Source organism: Pseudoliparis swirei, chromosome 20, assembly GCF_029220125.1.
Source record: "Pseudoliparis swirei isolate HS2019 ecotype Mariana Trench chromosome 20, NWPU_hadal_v1, whole genome shotgun sequence".
In the NCBI taxonomy this organism is placed as follows: Eukaryota; Metazoa; Chordata; class Actinopteri; order Perciformes; family Liparidae; genus Pseudoliparis; species Pseudoliparis swirei.
In genome coordinates, this window is record NC_079407.1 from 18,359,719 (window position 1) to 18,379,826 (window position 20,108).

Here is a 20,108-nt window from a genome sequence, read left to right on the forward strand (position 1 = left end):
CGTCAGACATGTGACGTCGCACTCACGTCTTGCGTCAACTCAAAATCGAAGTAGATTTGTCCAGGCGTACACTCTTTATTTTTTGCACTGCAATAAACATTTTGTACATACATTCTTTAACATGGTGTGTTTAAAACCACAGGAGCTTGCCGCTGTGAAGGAATATCCTTAGGAATACCTCGTACGGGATCGAACTCTACGCTTCTTTCAGCTAAGCTAACGTTATTGCATCTAATAGCAACATTTGCTAGCTAAGAAGCTAGCGCTAGCACTCGGCGATCCCTACCGTCGAGCTAGCTATGCAGTAGCACTTTAGCCTAGCTCGCTAACCAGTGACAACTGACACAGGTAAACAACAAACCTTTTGAGACTGTTTATTGGTAATCACAACTAACATAACTTCACCCAGTCGACTAGCTAGCTACAACCAGCTGTCGATTAAAACTGCGTTTTAACGTCAACGTCTGCATCGCTAAGATTGAAGTAACGTTACGTAGCAACGGCTTTAACGGAAGGACCAAACTCCCTGAATCCCTCGTCCCTCACCGAGCCGGTGATGAGGTGTGATGGGGGGGAAACGAGGCTTTATAAAGCACCGACTTACTATGTTGTATGTACATTGTGTGTAACAAATGTTTTACTGTTTCGAAGCATTTGATAAGAGTCACAAATGGGGACATCTGCTGGCGAAGCCCTTTGTACTGCACTTGTGTGGATGGATTAAATCCGAGACGATGGTCAAACGGTTAACTAGCGAGTTAACCGACTGCGAGCGATTTGCCGTTTTCCTTCTTGGTATTTTGTTGTTGTTTAAATCACAAAGTACCACTTTCATACACAATATTTGACAACCTATTTAAGCAGATTGACAAAAACATCCCGTGTTCAAAACGAGCGCAATGCAACAATTTACGAGCACTAGTTTGGGGGTTGTCGGGTAATTTTTGGAATCCTGAAGCGTGTATCGAAGCATTTTTCTGTGGTTCTCTGACATGGAATGTCTTTATTGTGTTTAGTCATTCGGCTTCGAGCAGCATAACGTAACTAGAACATTCTAACTCTAGCTATTCGCTATCTAATGCCAGGTTCCTGTGTTTAACGTGAACCTGTTTCAGGAGTAATAACTCACAGAGATAACCATAACAACTGTCTTCTGACCACAGCCTAGAGTCAGAAACAGGATTGTTCTTCAATCAACATATCTCATGATGTTACAAGTGCAACAGTTGGCACTTCATACTTTTGGCATTTAACGTTAACATACCCTTGCTATAGATATATAGATAGATATAGCTGTCTCTCTCTCTCTCTCTCTATATATATATATATACATACACATTCCACAGTGGGGGAATGAGCTCCCCACTGACATCAGGACAGCAGAAAGTCTCTACATCTTCCGCCGGAAACTGAAAACACATCTTTTCCGACTATATCTGGATTAAATCACAGATTTGCACTTCAGTGGCACTTAAATAGCTCTTATTATGGTACTTTTGAAGTTCGACAATGTTGAGGAAATGTTACTTTCTGTATTCTTAGTTTGTACTCTAGGTTGAATGCACTTATTGTAAGTCGCTTTGGATAAAAGCGTCTGCTAAATGACATGTAATGTAATATATATATATATATATATAGATAGATAGATATAGCTTTATATATTAATAGCCCATCTGTTGTAAATGCCTTCCACTGAAGGCGGTCCTTATGCTGCGTTCACAAAAGTGCAGCATTCGTTGGAAAGCAGCCTCATTCAGTTGTTTGTGTTAAGCGTTGCTTTTAGCGTTAATGACCTGAAATCTAATCTTTTGGATTATTTTAGCTGTCCATGTCATTATCAAGTCAAGCAGCGTGGGCAATATTGGCAGGAGTTTCTATGACGCGGTCATGATTATCCTAAAAGTCCCAGTGATAACTGAAAATGGAACAATACAAAAAAAAGTTCACTTCTCATTTAGTTGGGAACATTCTAAAACTCCAATTTGATGCTATTGCATATCATAACAGGTGCGAGCAGTGTGTCCGTCTTATATTGGTGTGTGCTTTGATCTCTTATTCATATCAGATTCTACACACCTTGACACAGTTGGAAATTAATTTTGTCACTCACTTATCATTATACAAATTAGGACATATGTGCACAAACAAAACTGTCTAATATCATATTCCAGTACTCCGTCTGTGGGATGAACAAAATTGGTCCACGTATTTATGCTCATATATATATATATATATTATATAACTGTGTTGTTGTCATGCTGAATGCAGTACAATTAGAAAAGATTAACCAATTTGCGATGGGATTAATTGTCATTTAAGATCTTTCTCTTTTTCCTTGTGTTGATTCTGATAGGGCACAGATGATGTGATCCTGAACATGCCACGGTGAAAAACAACGCTTTTCCGATTCGTATCACCGCCCACTACAATTGAAACACTTCAAGCCATTTCATCAGACATCTTCCCAATAATCTACACGGCATCCTCGTCTGCAGCTCCTTCTGCACCTGAATCATGTGAGGGCCCCTCGGTCCAGTCTGAGGGGATCCCAGGACTGTCACAAATAGGACCCCGCTGTGCGGGGTGAGACTGAGACCGTTTGCGTCTGAGATTGCAGTCTTTCCCGTACGCCCATCCACACATTCCCATTCTCCTTACCAAGGAGACACGCCATGATGTTCCGAGACCAGGTAGGTATCCTCACAGATTGGTTCAAGGGCTGGAATGAGTGTGAACAGACGGTGGCACTGTTGTCCCTCCTGAAGAGGGTGTCCCGCACCCAAGCTCGCTTCTTACACATCTGCCTTGAACACTGGCTGGCAGACTGCACAGAGATCCACATCCTGGAAGCTGAGGCCAACAATGCAGGTAGCTGAGAAGTTTACATATTATATGAGTACTTTATTCAATATAATTGATTATCTCTGATTTATATAACATTACCAGTTCCATCTTTTCCTCAAACTGAAGAAGGCCGATATGAAACTAGTAATTGATAATGAATTGCTGGTGAAATCCTCTGTTTGCTCTTTGTTATTAGCCATTGTCAGCCAGTGGCATCAAGAGCCGAAGGAAAAAGTTGTGTCCTTGCTGCTCTCCCACCTGCCTCTGCTGCAGCCACGCAACAGTGAGGCCAAATGTGAGTACATGAAGCTGCTGCAGAAGGTGTTGAGTCACACGATTGAGAGTAGCCTGTTTGTGGAAGAAAGCAGGCAGCTGCTGTCCTATGCGCTCATCCACCCTGCCACAACACTGGATGACCGCACCTCTCTGGCCATGTGGCTAAATCACCTAGAGGAGCACCTATCCAGTGGCTATGCCCCCCGACCCCCATCTAGCCCCTACCATCCGCGTCAGGGCTCAGATGAATGGCCCAGCTCCACTGAGGCTCTGGACCCCGGCCTCGCGTGGCACGAACAGTCCCCCTCATCCAGTACGTCTCCAGCAGGCCAGAATGGACACATGCCTTTCCCAGGCGGGATCTCCTCTCCCATCAACAGCAATAACACAGGTAATGTGTGCCATTGTCCAATATAGGCATCCCCCATATTGTGCAAACAATGTGCTTGTTGTTAAAGGTCTTAGAGTCTTCTATATCTTTCATCCCTGTTTCTTATATTTTGTGTTTTGTTTTTATTCTTGTGTGTTGCTGCTACTGTCACGACAAATTTCCCCTTGGGGATTAATAAAGTATATATCTATCTATCTATCTATCTATCTAGAGTGTCTTCAATTTCTTTCATGCAAATGCCTCAGAATTTCGTTTTTTTTCTTCTCATATCTTCATTGTTTCTCTGGCCAGGTCTGGGTGGACAGATGCAGCCCAGCCCTCTAAAGAAGGCCATGTCCTTGATTCCTTCCAGTCCCCAGGCTTGTGTCTCTGAGTGGGTTAGCCATGATGACATAGGGGGCAGGCAGAACTTCATCCTCACAGACCACGCTCCCCTCTCACCCCAAAGCAGCGTCGCCTCCTCAGGCAGTGAGCAGACAGATGAACAAGGCTCCAGTCGCAACACCTTCCATGAGGATGGCAGTGGCATGAGAGGTCAGAGTTCATGACCTAACGGAGCCACGGTATTCTGCGTGGGCAAAAGCCCCGTACAGCAAACAGCTTTGGTGATAGAAGCCGAGATGTAACATTTCTTTTTTTGTGTCCCTTGGTGTGTATTTCTTCTAGATGTTCCTGCGTGGTTGAAGAGTCTCCGTCTTCATAAATACGCATCACTTTTTTCCCAGATGACCTATGATGAGATGATGATTCTCACAGAGCACCACCTGGAGTCGCAGGTTTTTATGCCTTCTTGGCTTTGATTACTCCACCCTCCTTATCAATTGTGAACATAACTGTCCTCAAAGCGGATGATACCTAAGCTCTCAATGAGGCGTGAAATTAAGCAATGCACCCGACAGTTATATTGAACCAGTCGCACGTATAAATAGTGTGATCTTGCCTCTGCCCCTTGGCTTTAATGAAACACATGGTGATTAGGTTTGTTATTTATTAACTGCATGAATTGCACAGTGTTCTCACACAAAAAGACTTGTCTCTCTCTTAAGGCACCTTCTTTCTTTCTCTCTCTTCTTTTTAGAACGTCACTAAAGGAGCACGGCATAAGATCGCCTTGAGTATCCAGAAACTGCGAGAGAGGCAGAGTGTGCTCAAGTCTTTAGAAAAGGTAATTCAATGCGTTACTGTTAATAAGTTCGTCTAATATTTGCAAAAGGGGTCAACAGAGTTTAGTCTCAATGTCTTGAAGTTTTCGCTTGTACCGGTTTTAAGAAAGTATTTGAGTATGTACTCGTTAATGATCATGTGACCCTTGATTTAGTTTCATTGATATATTCCCTTTCTGCTCACCGGCATAGGAAATGTTTGCAGTGCCTTAGTCTGACATGCAGATATACAGTTTTCATATCTTCCCGTCTGCTTCCAACACCACCCGTAAACCCCACACAACCTCTGAATAGCTTAGACTCTAATGCTGCGATCTCCTGGCAGGATATTTTGGAAGGGGGCAACCTGCGTAACGCCCTCCAGGAGCTGCAACAGATCATTGTCACGCCCATGAAGGCCTGCGGCCTTCCCAGTGCGGCACCGATTGCCCCAGATGCAGCCACCTCCCCGACAGACGCCACACAAACAGGAGCAGACAAAGAGCCGGCCTCAGAGGGCTTCCAGTCCCACCACCCCCCTCCCTGTGATGGAGACTCCTCAGCCACACCCATCTCGGACGGCGACATTGCTGGACAGTTCACCCGTGTCATGGGTAAAGGTAAAAGGAAGTGTTTTTTTCAAGATTGAAATTGCGTCCATGTAGATCGCCGACAGAGGTCGTTATGCGTGTTGTCCTTAAGCGCTCTTAAAACTTTGTGAACACGCGCATACGAAACCATTTGCAGCATTATAAAACACTGTAACAATGCGATTAAGCTATCATTGTATGCCCATGTCAGCATTCAACATAAAACGCAGAGATAATTAATTTACTATTCATTTCTACCGTCATGATGTTATACATCTCTAAGATCCATATGCACTTCATTGATATTAATATATAAACCCTGGCTTCTGTTTGTTTCAGTGTGCACCCAGTTGCTGGTGTCAAGGCCAGATGAGGAGAATATCAGCTGTTACCTTCAGCTTATTGAGAAGTGTCTGACTCATGAGGTGAGGACCTGAAGATACAGTTTTCATTTATTTCATTTGTATGTGTGCATTTGTGTATATTGTTGAAAGTTCATCTAATGGTAGTCTTGCAGTACAATAGATAATACATTCATATTGACAATACCATAAAGACAAATTGACAAGAAAGGTTTGGTCATGGACATTTGGTTTAAAGTCATGGAAATCCATTGGTCAACATGTCTATGAACCCTGGGTAACGCTCTTGGAATATTGAAGGTTTTTGTACTTCTGCTGTCAGGCCTTCACAGAAACTCACAAGAAAAGGCAGGTTTCCTGGAAGCAGCAGGTCCTCAAACTGCTCCGCCTGTTTCCTCGGAAAGCTATGCTGGACATGCCTGTGTACCGACAGAAAGGGTGAGCCTCTGCTGGCCCTCCGTGCCTTTGATCTCCTTCAGCTGAATGTTGCATTTTCCCTGCACTCGTCCCCACTGTCTCTCACTTTGATTCTTTCTCTTTCAAATAACGAGCACTTCGGAACAGGAAGTCGTGTCTATAACTAAACATTCAGTGTGGGAGCTCGCATTGAATTCTGATGTTTGCTTCTTTTTTTTTCTCTTTTCTTTTTTTAAACTGCAGCTGGACCTATGGGTCCAACTCCCTCCCCACAGCAGGCTCTGTGAGTGGAGTTGTAGGGCGGCGGGGACAAAGGCCGTTCCAGCTGACTCCTCGTGGACTTCCAGCCGGACGCATCGGTCTTCTGAGTCCCGGCGGCATCGGGGGAGCGTCTCCGCGCCACACACTCACTAATCCTGCGCTGGCAGGCCAGGGGAGACAAGTCAGTGTTCCGGTCATTGGATGAGCATTTTCCCACCAGTTTGTTACTTTACCCTTTTATATGGTTGGGAAAAAATGGATCTAATTCGTCAATCATGTCATGTTTTTTTTCTCACTTGTTTGGAGATTTTTCATTTGTTTTTGTTCCTGTTACTGTTTATGAAACTCAATAAGATGTGTTGATGCTTATGAGTTTTTCTTCAATATTTCCAGTCACTATATCTGAAGGCCAAATTTACCTGCTTGATGACATGTCTAAGGAATCTTAAAAGGACTTTTGTAAACAAGAGACGTGGCACTTAAATCAGTACACACACACACACACACACACACGCACGACAGGACAAGGGGTTAGGAATCACATTTTGATATGAAGTGATTTAATATCAAAGCTTGAAGGGCTTCCTTTTGCCGACTGAGGTGAAAAATAAGCAAACCGTTTTAAAATGAGTGGCATCTGCGTAATGAGAATTTGTGTTTTCCTCTATAGAACCTGTGGTTTGCTAACCCTGGGGGCAGTAACAGCATGCCGAGTCAGAGTCGCAGCTCTGTGCAGCGAACCCACTCGCTCCCTGTTCACACCTCCCCGCAAACCATGCTCATGTTCCAGCAGCAAGGTATTGTGTGACGTCAAGCCTCTTTCATTCTTCTTTAACATGGTGTATGCACTTACCCACAGGCTATCCCAGTCCCAATAAGAGGCCATTCACATAAAAATACCCGCCGTGCCCCACTATCATGCTTGGGGCAATACTTGTCTGCGTCAATTTAGTTGAGCGTTCAACCTGATGTTGTGACTTGCCGCCATATGTTTACAGCAGACTCAGGGTTCGCACGGTCATGGAAAACCTGGAAACGTCATGGAATTTTCAAAATGGTCATTTCCAGGCCTGGAAAAGTCATGGAAAAAACTTAAATCATAAAAGTTTTGGAAAAGTCATGGAAATGTGTTATAATCACATGTTCATTTACGCAGAGTTTGAAATAATGTATATGTTTTTTTAAGAAAGACGCTCAAAATATAAGCCGGCGTACGCTCTCAACATTTTCTACCTTTTTCATGTTTATACCGAGATTTCAGTTTGGTCATGGAAATTTGGTTTAAAGTTATGAAAAAGTCCTGGAAATCCATTGGTCAAAATGTGTAAGAACCCTGAGACTTATATTTCAGGAAGAAAGAAACGGTGTCTGACAGCGTTGGCGTCACATGCGGTGCACACTGTCGCGTTCCATAAGTTGCACTATTTTTATCTTGGGGCGCAGCTGTTGTGCCCTGAAAAACAGGCACTTTGGAATGCTTGTGCACCTCGACTGAGTTGCTCTTGCTCTTGTCCGTGCTTCCGTGCATCTACACTGAAAACAGTGGATCTTAGGGTACAAATAATGAAACTTGTGAATGGCCCCTTTGACTGCATTCTCACCAAAGTAGGCGTTGTGGCGACGACGCCAGTCCTACCACTTATTAGAATGTGGTTTGTGTCTTTTCCCTACCCCATTGGGGGAAACTTTGAAGAAAGAAAAAAAAATGAAACTCGATGTCGCTCGTTTGGTGGCCAATCACGGAACCGGCGATCCAGAGCTTCACGGCCATGCCGTGAGGGAACAAATGGCGTTAATCGTTGTGCAGTCTCTTGGTGTTAATGAGCCCACAATCACAAATAAGCCTGTAGTCATTGCGGCAACGCTTGGATTAGTGGGAATGCAGCCTCAATCTGATGTTTACATTCTACACAAGGGTTCCCAACATGTCTTCATTTTTAAAGTGACATTTAAAAAATGTCACGCTAAATTGGAAATAATTTTGAATTGGCAGATTTGACAGCAATAATAATAATGCCAAACAGAGAGCTGCCAAGAACAAATTGACAAGACAACTTGGTGGCATGTTGCAGTAAACAATCTGTCACCTCCTACAGTTTACATCAATTTGGATGACTGAGTCTGGTGTGCCAGGTGCCACACATGAGCTTTGTATATTCACCTGTCACGTCATTTTTCAGTCAACAAAGGATGTTTCCATAGAAACTATATTCTAACCACATGGCTGCCATAACCGTGCTCAAGTTACAAGCACTGACATGCCCGACACCCACAAGACCTGTCATGTCTAGCAACGTCTAGGTATATGGCTTTTCAAATTATTACCTTCGCATTGAAAATGCGGAAGGTTATGTTTTGATCGCCGTGTATTTATTTATTTATTTGTATGCGTGTTACTCGCATAACACTAAAAGTATTAAACCGAATCGCATGAAATTTGGTGAGATGATTGGTTATTATCCGGGGACCATTTGATTAGATATTGGGATCAATCGGGTTAAAGGTCAAGGTCATAAAAAGGTTAAAATCTTCTTTTTACCATAGCACAGTAATTTTTTTTCCAATTGGCCTGCAACTAATGCCAACGTGTTCATAATTCAATGCCCAATCTTGTGATATGCGAAGGTATGCGCTCTACCGAGTGCCCGTTCTAGTTTTGGGGTATTTTTTGATGGATAGGGCCGTATAGATGCATAAATGAAACGAGGGGGGAGAGCAGGATATGGCGTGCGACAGGTCCTCGGCTGCACTTCAAAAGGAGTGTTGCAAACATGTGGCATGCGCCCCAATTTAAAAGAGTTGTTCTTCTGGAAACTCAAAATGATCCAATTTAAACCTGTCTCAGCACAACTCATCCCCCCACAGTCTTGTAACTGAGTATAATGATCAGTCGAGGGTTACAATCGAGACCCAAATGGTCATCGCTGCCCTGAGTACTGAGGTTTCACTCTCAAGCTTACTCAGGCTCGGTCCCTCCTTCGACCAGTATTATATATCATGTGTGCATCCACTCGGGACCGTTCACACCTGACATCATAATACATCTCAAGTGTGTGAAATTCAAGCTGTGACTCTTGCTTAACACAGAATACAGAACTGCGGTACCTCAGTGAAAAGGGTCCTTGTTTTGTTTGTGTGGCTGACAACAGAACTACTCAATACAGTTATAATCACCTGGTTCTGATTATCATCAGGTCAAATGAACATTACACACACATAATAACAGTTGTTTATCAGCACACATCAACTGGGTATTTTACCCTTAAACCAGATATGGCAGATTTGTGCACTGATGATGGAAAATTGTCAAATACATCATGGTTAAACATACTTTATTTGGAGAAAATAAATACACACCTGCTTTTGTAAATTAAGAGTGTGAAAGAAGTTGACTTTTTGGAAATCCTGACAGTAAGATAGATGTTACTTCTCCTTCCTGTGTACTAAGATGTGTGCTTGATTTTATTAATTCCAACAGAATGCCAAGTTCCGGGTGCTGACCTGGAGATCAACCCCACGCTGGAGTCACTGTGCCTCAGTATGACAGAGCATGCCTTAGGGGGTAAGTGTCCGTCGCAACCTGAAACTAAAGAGGTCACGAACTGGCAAACCTCCCACTAGACCCTCACATCTTTTTATGTATTCTAACTTGGCCGTGACAAAGGATTTAACTTCCAGGAAGGCAATACATGCTAATTTATTCACACATGCACACAAGTTCTCATCTGCAAGTATAGATGAAAGGGTATGTTGACTTTTATAATTCATATTTTTTTTTTTTTTTTTTTTTTTTTTTTAATAACATCTAATTTATACAATATCATTAGTCAAGTCACAACCGGGGTCCTCTTGCGGAGAGAGACACAAGGCTTCCCTTTGTGTGTCACATGGTGTTCTCGAACGACTAAATTTGCATCAATGTGACAAACACTTGCTGAATATTCTGTGGTTGATGTATTAAAGTATCCCTGTTGCATTATTGATTTTGATGAAATTCTGGGCATTTCTCAGATACAGATAAGGTTACTGACACGCATACATTTAGTTTAGCCTATTTTGCCTTATTTTCTGCACGTCCAAGATTAAACAGTACACACTGGAATTTATCCACAGATTGTAATTAAAACATCTTATTTCAACAGCAATGTTTCGCTATTTATACTGTTCACAAATGCATTTGTTGGCAACGGTAGCTCCAATGTAATAGGGAGGATACGTACGGTAATTCAGCATAGTGCTGCTATTTATCTAGAAACATCTAATATATAAGATATACTTCAATGGCTGACATACCATAACACTTTTTGCAATGAACGCACAAACATCCGTGGAAACCTTGGGAGAAGAACTACTCTGTTTCAGGATGAAATGTGAACGGTACAATATATGATTTTGAATGTCTTTTCCTCAGATGGAACAGACCGGACATCAACAATATGAAAAGAAGAAAGGAAAAACACACTTCAGTTGAGGCCTGTTCAGTTCCTCATCACCCAGCACAAAGATACACATACGTATGCTTCAGAAAACCAGGCAAAGCAGTCACTACAAAAATGACAACAAAACTGTGTATATGTTCTCTAATATTTTTGTACTTTATTATATACAACTAAGTTTATTAAAAATGGAATACAGATGATTATTATATTGCAGGACCGAAAAAAGCAAACTGCTCCATGTCACCTGCAGGACTGTGACATGATGTGCAGAGGCTCAGTTTGCTGTGGCCTGAGAGAAAACCGGTGGATTGGTGCTGTCGTAAAGGGGTTCGGCCCGATGAGTTACTCTTCTTTTCCTCCTGGCTTGGAGCAAGGCTTCTTTGCAGAACACACCGACAGCCACAGCCTCTCCACCACATACAATGTAGATTCAGAAAATGTCCAGCCAGAAGTGAGGCACTTTGAGTAAATGATCTCTTTTACCAGCCACCTAACTGTAATTGGCCCGAAGATGCAGTCGCCAGTCCGCTTCCGAACCACCCTGATTATTCTATAACCAGTGCTAGTGAAGGTTTGTGTCGGTTGAAACTCAATCGGCTTTCCTTTGGTTCTTTTAATCCGCTCCCCGAAAGAGAGGACCAAAAGAATTGGGGGAAGAGCTTGTAATTCTACCATAGACATGCCCTTTTTTTGTCTTTCTTTTTCCCCCTGAACACAGTCGAAGCAGAAGTGACCGTCCTCCTCTAAACGTCTACAAAGCCAAAGAGAAGGGTTGTGCGATGGTTTCTTTGAGAAGGATAGTTGTAGTAAACTGCAACAGAATTATTATTTTTTAAAGAACAACAGACCGAATAATTTATGCCAGCTACAAATGTGTCTGTTATTTTATGCCCTGCTACGTGAATGATGATGAATCTCATTTTGTGCCGAGTAATCCCAAGAGGGATGAATAAGGGTGGGCCTGGTATGTGCTGTGCAAGAGCTGATTTGATATTGAATTCATCAAAGCGAGGAGGGTAGAATGGTTTCAATTTACTCACTCTAATGCTCGGTGAGAAAACTAAATGAAACGCATCTCAACCCCCCGGCCTCCTGACGATTGGCTCTGGGAAATGAAGCTTGATGTAATAACTTCCCCGGTGCGCAGCGCCTCACCCTCTGGTGGCCCTCTTCCTCAAACGGCCAAAGTGATGATTTGATGATTCATACTTTTCAAGGTGCTTGACGGTGTCCATATTTTCTGTTTGTGTATCAATGTGTTTCAGTCTCAGAACCCGAACATTATCATGTGGTATCAGTGTTGAATCCAAAAACTCGTCTTTTACGGCCTCTGTCTTTGAATGTGGCAGAGCGGAGGTGCATGTATGTGTAATATGGTCTTAACTTTTGGATCACTTTTGGTTGCATCATAAGGCAGGGATAACCATTCACATTTTATTTCAGCAGAGCCATAGGAGGTCTGTCAAGTAAAGACGGTTATTTACAGATCTTGTCCAATTGTATTTTTTACTCTCCCTTGATATTGATAACTTATGCTTATTTTCTATAATCGCATGTTTTGCCACACTAATACAGCACTGTTGTAGATAGAGGACATGGTGGTTGATGGTGAGCAGAGACACCGACAGCTGAAGAGCAGACATCTTGCAACACATGATGTATATCTATACCGCCTAAATGTCACTGTTTACATATCTCTGGGATAATGCCCAATTCATGTTTTGTGATGTCATGAATACCCATTGTCTCACTGTGTAACGCATTAAAGAACTGACGCCTTCTCGCACATGAGCCGGCTGGGTAGAGCCTGAAAACAAAAGCCTTCTACCCCCTCATATAATCCATGAGTCTCAGGAGGTTTTTTCAAGTGAGATCTGAGCCATGTAACGTCTGTTTCTCTGGTAATGCGATGACTTGAGAAAATTATCTTTCCTGGCCTTGTTACTGAACTGTTAACTATCATGTCCTGATAAACTGTTCCTGCGGTGCCTGCAATGCACAGCTCCAGCATCCTCAATATGTTGAATTAATGGTCTTCAGTAGTATTCTAGTCATGGATTTCTTCAGAGCAGGCTCTTGGATAGATCTGACTTGCTAAAAGCATCACACTCCTGCCCGTCGGGGACTTCTGAGAGTTACCAATGCTGACAACTTTAAGACTCAGCTATCTTTTTTTTAAACTATTCACTATACTGTATATTACATCTGTTATGTTACAAATGGCTCAGATTCTCCTTTTCATAGCCTCTTGCTTTGGACAGCTTACATGTTCCTGCAAATAGACGCATATAGGTACCAGTGCCGCATATCTCTGCAAGTGTCTGTGCATAATGAAGATGCAGCAGGGGATGACTGCTTATCTGAGCCACGAATCATGTGATTATGAGTAAACAGAACACTAATAACAGGCCAAGGAATGTGTTTACTCCGTGTTTACATTCCAGCGAAACGTGAAGTGAGTTGGGAAATGCACTTCACAAGTTCAGCCTGGTGGTTCTTCACATGCCAAGCATCCATGAGGTACAGAGCCTGTGTCATACTGAGATGCCTACCGAGTGTACCTACAATCATGTTAATGTCCCTGTCAGGCTTCATTCTTGAATTAATGCAGCCAGCTGTAGGCTACATTGCATATATGTCGTGTACAATTTATATTTAATTATAATGACTCCCCGGACATTTTCTAATATTTGATGAACCTTTTGCATCCCATGCTTACTCTACTTTTCTACTGTCACCCATATGTGTGAATGGTCTGAAGTGCAGCATCCGCCGGATTATTGACAGTCCAAATAAAGAGGTTCAGTTCTTTTGCAACTTCACTTGTGGTTTGTGTCTGTTTACTTTTCTACACAATCGAAACGCATTTTTACAGCTCAAAAACATCTCTGTCCGCTTTTTATATTCCTCATTTGTTGAAATTAATTTCTTCTGTTAAAGACGCCCTTCATGCTCTGACGTTCCTGGGGGGAAAAATAGCTCGTAATTACTTTTTACTTCCGGGTTGCACGACGTTAGCAGTCAATTTATCAAGCTAATATAAGCTAGCCGCATTGTTGTTAAGGCCACTACTTTATTCAAGAAGAACGGGAGCTCTGTCGTCGGGAAACGTCACAACAACTGCTCGGTATGTTCACACTTTGTGATATAATTGAGGAGGAGATATATAAGTTGCCATAAATACAACATAACCTGCAGCAAAGAGGATCCAAGTTGGCAGATAGCTCGCGTTAGCTGCCCTGCTCATGTAGCATAAACAACTAACGTTAGCTTAGCTCGGTAGCTAAAGCTGGGTAGCCTCCACCGTAAAGGGGATTTGAGTCGTTAAGTTACCTCCATAATTTGACATCTCGAAAGTATTAAACGCGTGCCAACGTCAGCTCAAGTTAAGTGGTAAAGGTTGGAAGCTATGAATCGACTGTTCACTTTCTTTCAATACTAGATGCCGACCTTTTAAAAGAGGAAAAGCTCCCTGATGATGTTCATTATCGCTTTTCAAGGCAACAATGAGAACGTTGGATTGACAATAAAATGGTTTTAAGATGAAACTACTTCAGCTGAGCGTCATACCGTATATACTTTCAGGGGAAGCACTTTTTTCTTACACACTTGATCCTTTTCGAGACTGATTTTCGGTTGAGTGTTTTAGACAATATGCCTTAAATTCTAAGTATGTGCTTGATCTTTTCTCCTCGCATTGACTTCTCAAAGCACCTAAAGACTAGACGCACTAAAAGCACAATTCAACTAAGTTAGCATTTAACCACAAACGGCCTCCAAAATGACAAAAGTGAATCAATTAGAGCGGCGAGGATAAGTAAATTAGCATATAAACAGAAAATCAGACTATGTTGACTCCGGATTTATCAAATGACAAACACATAACAGTCTAGCTCTTCAAGTGTCAATAGACAGGTTTCCTCATCTTCAATGATTTTGTGATGGGTATTTTTTGACTATTTTTGGACCTACACATTTATTGCAAACAAATCAAAAGATCAAACTAAGATGACAATGAGTGTCAATCGCTGCTCAACACAATTTTATCTTTCAAGAAGGTAGAATTGCATAGCTGTTAGGTTGGATTGTATCAGTTTCAGAAAGGCATTTCACTGGTAATATGTGATCTGAAAAAGTTAATTGCTTTTAAGTTGAACTCTCATTTGTTTTGCAGGTTGTTTTAACTCTATGCCCAGAATGCATGGACAATGATGATGTCTCAAACAAGGCCTGCGGATGGGAAACTACCAGCCAAAAGATAACTGCACTTCCAACTCATCCATTGGCAACTCCCTGGAGGGCACCACTGTTGCTTTTTCAGCACATAATTCAGCATGTCCTTACCAAAGGAGTCAGGGAACCGAGGTAAAGATCGAGAGAGGGGGGCCCGTCCGAAGGTGAGACAAAGCCGGTCAGAGGAAAGACGAGATCCAGGCAGTGGACGGAAAGGTGTAAAGGGGAAGAAAAAAGGCCGTTCTTCCCATGAACCAGCAGCTGAGAGGCCCGTCAGTGATGGCTTTGAATATGGTGACATGTTGAGTGACCTCGACTCCAAGGACCAATCTTCCCCCTCGTCTTTGAAGGAACATTTGAGATGGCAGGGGTTGGAAGCCGCCTCATTTCTCAGACAAGAACGGGTCACGTCCCGGCCAGAACTGGGAACGATTAGCTCTGCTCCAGACATACCTGGAGCCGGTGAAGGTGAGAGCAGAGCGTCAAGCAGCAGCCGCACTCTTCGGCAAAAAATCCAAGATGCAATGGGGCAGTGTTTCCCAATAAAGACGCACAGTGCGACTGCAGCAGCACCATCTCCGCAGGCTCTTTCCTCCACTGCCTGCGCCTCCTCGAGGCGCAAGATCCACCTCAGCGAGTTGATGTTGGATGACTGCCCCTTCCCCGTCGGATCGGAGCTGGCTCAGAAGTGGTATCTCATCAAGCAACACACGGCCCCCATTACCCAGCCTCCCTCGCTCGATCCCGCGGTCGTGTGCGTCGCCCCCGCCGCCGTCACGGCGACGGCGGTGGAAGACGTCGACGACCGGTTGCGGGAGCGCAGGCGCATCAGCATCGAACAAGGCGTCGAGCCGCCGCCCAATGCAGAGATCCACACGTTTGAGGTCACGGCCCAAATTAATCCTCTCTACAAGCACGGCCCCAAGCTGGCTCCTGGGATGAACGAGTTAGCCGAGGCTGAGAGAGCCACCGGTCAGCAGCAGCTTCTCCTCCAAAGGCAGCAGCAGCACCACCAGCTCCTTCTGCAGAGCTGCCTGGACACGCTGGATGAGGTGGTGGCCTCAGCCTCTGCCTCAGCCCACACCTCTGACTCGGCCTCAGCCTCTGCCCACACCTCTGACTCTGCCTCAGCCTCAGCCCACACCTGTGACTCTACCCCCGAGCCTGTGGTGGACTCTGAGGTCCCGGCGCCCGACGAGCCCTCTCGAGTCCTCCTCCCGCCGGCCGAGGACCCCGCGTCTCACGACGGCTACCGCATTCACACTCAGATTGATTACATCCACTGTTTGGTTCCGGACCTGCTGCAGATCACCAGCCTGCCCTGCTACTGGGGGGTGATGGACCGCTACGAGGCCGAGACCCTGTTGGAGGGGAAGCCCGAAGGCACCTTCCTCCTGCGCGACTCCGCTCAGGAGGACTACCTCTTCTCCGTGAGCTTCCGCCGCTACGGCCGCTCGCTGCACGCGCGCATCGAACAGTGGAATCACAACTTTAGCTTCGACGTGCACGACCCGAGCGTGTTCCACGCCCCCACGGTGACGGGGCTCCTGGAGCACTACAAGGACCCCAACTCCTGCATGTTCTTCGAGCCCTTGCTGTCCAACCCCATCCACCGGGCGCAGCCCTTCACCCTGCAGCACGTCTGCCGAGCGGTCGTCAGCAGCCGCACCACCTACGACGGCGTCAACGTGCTTCCCATTCCGAACACTTTGAAAAAGCACCTGAAGGAATACCACTACAAGCAGAGGGTACGCGTCCGCCGAATGGACACCTGGTGGGAATGACGAGACGGACAAAAGGACTACGGAACGCATTTGTAACAATCGCTCAGCTGAACACGTCTTGTTGACGCCTCTCTGCCGGCGTTCACACCCACTGCAATATAGTTATTTATTTTCTCCTCGCTGTACATGTTAACAATTGTACTAAAGCACAATGATGAGACTGTCATCTCATTGACCTTGCACAACCATTAAACAAAATTATTTAGATCTGTGGTGTTCAGAGCATTTCCCTCACATGGCCTCTGTGTTTGTGACTAAATCAGCTTCATTCTCCCGCAGCGGGGAACACATCCGAGTGTCGATTGAGATGATTGTAATCGTTGTTCGTCACGTGCTGAGAAGGCGGAATGCATCCTGACGCGCTCGTCTTCTTGTTATCGAGGCGTTGGAGTGCAGCACGTGTGAAGAATGATTCATTGTTTCCCACTTTGAGCTCAGAGGTAGGTGCATCTGCAACCGGTTGTTAAAACGTAACGCTCATTAGTTTTCAACATTGTGGTTTAAATGCAGGGAGAGATGCGATGTTGAAGTTAATTAATATCGTAAGCTTGGATTCTCACATCCTTCAGCGGTTTTGTTTCCAGCTCACTTTGTGTCACCATCTGTGGCTTCCTGTCGCGAGGCGTCCAGCCAATGCCAGCAGGCTTGATTAGTTTTAAAGTAAAGGATCAATGTGGCCTTCGTGAACTCGTCGGCAGCAGGTGAAGCAGTTCTATTATAATACAGATGAAGCCGAGATATTCACGGGCCATATGTTGCTCAAAATCTGACTTCGGTTTTCCAATTCTACACCTCGTCTTCCTCAGTCCAGAGGGTCGGTCTGGCTTTACGACAACAACAAAAGAAGAAGTGTGATGAAGACTCCGATCACTGTTGCTTTACCTCCTGCTGTGTGTATTTTAGAGAGACGGATGTCTCCACACTCATCCATTCACCCAGTTCAATGACAACATTACCATCATTAATTAGCACCGATGAATCCTAATTATCAAATCGAATGATAGGAGAAACTGTTTTTTTTTTTTCGTTTTGTTTTTGGGAGCTTGACATTCAGTCGGACACATGTCTAAAAGCTCTGCAAAAAGTGATCAGCCCGAAGCTAAAGAAAGCCCTGAAGGCACTGGGAGGATTTAAAGCTCAAAATACAGAATATAAATATGAATCTCTGGACACCTGGAGGACTATAAATCTCTAAAATGGCAGACAGGAAACATTTGCAGGTTTGAATGTACAAATACAACACAGAATCCCCATAGCAACAGGAAATAAAATGCATTTCATGGTCGAGAGACTTTCATTTGCCCATTATCTTGGACTTGTTTAAAGATTAATTGCCAAATGTACTTCTGCGGTGACGTCGTCCTGCTGTCTGTGAGCAGCATTCGGTATTAATTAAAACACAGAAGAAAGACCACACTGCTCATTGTGTGCACTAAGTAATAATCACAAAAGACAACCGTCCCAGTATTAATGGGGGAGCATGGAGAATGGATCCCCAACCGTCTTCTGGATCACTGATGACGTTCTCTCCTTCAGATTTGATATGCAGAATGCAAATCGTCCGTGACAATAAGCACTCATCCACTAATGAAGCAACGATCATTTCAACATCGCTGCCAAGGCAGCATTGAAGTCTGTATTCAAAGTGCAAAGTCAGGACCTCTGACCTTTTTATACACTTAAGTCACTATAAAATCTAAACTACAATGAGATTACATAAATGATGAACCGCACGATGAACCCTCGACACAAGCAACTTCAAATCCTTGACAGCTTGAGGCTTTTGTCTTGGTTTCCCAGCACAATGACTCCAGTCTGGGCAGCCGGGCCGATACGAGCCGGCAAAGAATGTTTGTCCGAACCTCTTCTAAGACTTGTAACTCTTTGTTCTACAGTTCGCATCGTCTCCCATCATGTCCGATAAATATGCCCAGGTTTGTGTCTAATTCCCTGTGCGATTATTTATTATTATTACTATTGGTTCAACTAACACTTCCAATATATAAGTGTTCAATGCAATATATACAGTATATATGACCCAAATGTAAAACATATATAATTGATTCTTATTTCATTGTCTTTAAAATAGAGCAGTATCTTTTTCCAGAAAATGTATGTTAAAATTATCAATTTCTTATAAACTCAACAAAACGAATGTAACGGTCAGATTGTTGTCTCTATTTGCCCCGGGCCTAAATTACATCCTTCTTTTCAGGAAATTCACAGGTCAATATTTGGAAATAACAGACTTGTCAAATAATGTGTTACGAATTCAATAAACATAAAGACAAATAATTATGCGCATTATCTTACAGAACTGCAAACACAAATGGTTGTGATTCATAATTATCCCGTGATTCCATCAGTGTAAACAAGCTGTATTACTTGCAGCACAGCAGGTGGCTGCAAAGAGCTTCAGTGTGTTTTTCACTGGCTGCTCTCACTTCTCTGAGTGCTGCACAAAGATGGCGGATCGAGTGTGGCAGCTGCAGCTGGCAGCGCCGTGGCCCTCACCGTGGCCCTCACCGCCCGGGTAACACCGGTCCCAGGGGAGATGGAGGACTTTCCTTTGCCTGGATCAAGGTGCCCAGAGGGACAGCGTGCTCAAGCAAAGCCGAAAGCTGATTGGCTACACAGACTTAGTGTGTTTGTGCCTGTTTGCAGTTTCTTTCCCCTCCTTACCTCCATTGAGGGAAGAGCTTTTACTCTGAGCCTAATCTCGACAGTCGGGCATCACAGGGGGTGGAGAATAAGCCCGCAATGTTCAGAACACCTGGGGACAATTACTTCTTCAAATAATCTGCCGGGTCATAATCTAACGAATGCCCCAAAAGGGATCGACATGGCAAAGAATTTGTTTATTAGAGACGGGAATTGTACACATTGACAGCGACTCTTTTTTTCTAGGCCCATGCTGTTGGCTGCTGTATGTCGACACATATAGATTGTGAACTCAACTACCACGACATGCAGTGTGGTGCGTCAAACTGATTTCAAATTATTCTCGCACGGCTAGATATGATTCTTCTTATCCACCCAGAGAGTAGGAATACATTTCTGTGACAGAGGCAACACTGCAGCTGAGAAAGAGAGAGCGAGAGAGAGAGAGAGTTATTTTGGGCCAGAAGATGAATCCAGCTTGAACATGATTAGGAACATTCTTGCCTATCTTGAGTCACACCTTTTCAAATGGGGCCCTTCTTGTCGAGACCAAGGAAGTAATTCCTGAATTATTACAGTTTCAGCTCATAAGTTCCCCCCACCCCCCCCTTCCCGTAGGATGTACATTGTCACACGCTCACGTTTGATGTTTGTTTCCCTGGAAGCTATTGACAACACAATATTTCCTTTCCCTCCTATTTAAAATCC

At 44.0% G+C, this 20,108-nt stretch overlaps 2 protein-coding genes across 3 annotated transcripts; both read left to right on the forward strand.

The window, feature by feature from the left end:
• The first annotated feature begins 46 nt into the window (after positions 1-46).
• On the forward strand, positions 47-13,544 carry LOC130210303 (protein Smaug homolog 2). Of its 2 annotated transcripts, XR_008834783.1 has the most exons (14): positions 47-348; positions 2,354-2,868; positions 3,041-3,511; positions 3,803-4,045; positions 4,178-4,287; positions 4,590-4,676; positions 5,000-5,273; positions 5,583-5,668; positions 5,928-6,043; positions 6,266-6,464; positions 6,954-7,080; positions 9,762-9,845; positions 10,695-10,797; positions 10,973-13,544. XR_008834783.1 is itself a non-coding variant. In XM_056440395.1 (13 exons), exons 2-13 carry the CDS (start codon positions 2,673-2,675, stop codon positions 10,721-10,723), a joined length of 2,022 nt encoding a protein of 673 aa, XP_056296370.1. In that variant the 5' UTR covers positions 47-348; positions 2,354-2,672; the 3' UTR covers positions 10,724-13,544. The 2 variants fall into 2 exon arrangements, 1 of the variants encoding a protein (XP_056296370.1); XM_056440395.1 differs by having other exon boundaries at positions 10,695-13,544.
• A 44-nt stretch (positions 13,545-13,588) lies between these two features.
• On the forward strand, positions 13,589-16,946 carry socs9 (suppressor of cytokine signaling 9). Its single transcript, XM_056440396.1, has 2 exons — positions 13,589-13,849; positions 14,897-16,946. The coding sequence occupies exon 2, from the start codon at positions 15,057-15,059 to the stop codon at positions 16,737-16,739; it is 1,683 nt and encodes a 560-aa protein (XP_056296371.1). The 5' UTR covers positions 13,589-13,849; positions 14,897-15,056; the 3' UTR covers positions 16,740-16,946.
• The last annotated feature ends 3,162 nt before the right edge of the window (positions 16,947-20,108 follow it).

What these genes read in the sequence shown, in the direction of transcription:
- LOC130210303 (XM_056440395.1), top strand. Translation starts at nt 2,673, where the DNA reads ATGATGTTCCGAGACCAGGTAGGTATCCTCACAGATTGGTTCAAGGGC. An exon ending in TGCTCAAGTCTTTAGAAAAG is followed by an intron (nt 4,677 to 4,999) that starts GTAATTCAATGC and finishes ATCTCCTGGCAG; the next exon opens with GATATTTTGGAAGGGGGCAA. An exon ending in GACAGAGCATGCCTTAGGGG is followed by an intron (nt 9,846 to 10,694) that starts GTAAGTGTCCGT and finishes TCTTTTCCTCAG; the next exon opens with ATGGAACAGACCGGACATCA.
- socs9 (XM_056440396.1), top strand. Translation starts at nt 15,057, where the DNA reads ATGTCCTTACCAAAGGAGTCAGGGAACCGAGGTAAAGATCGAGAGAGG.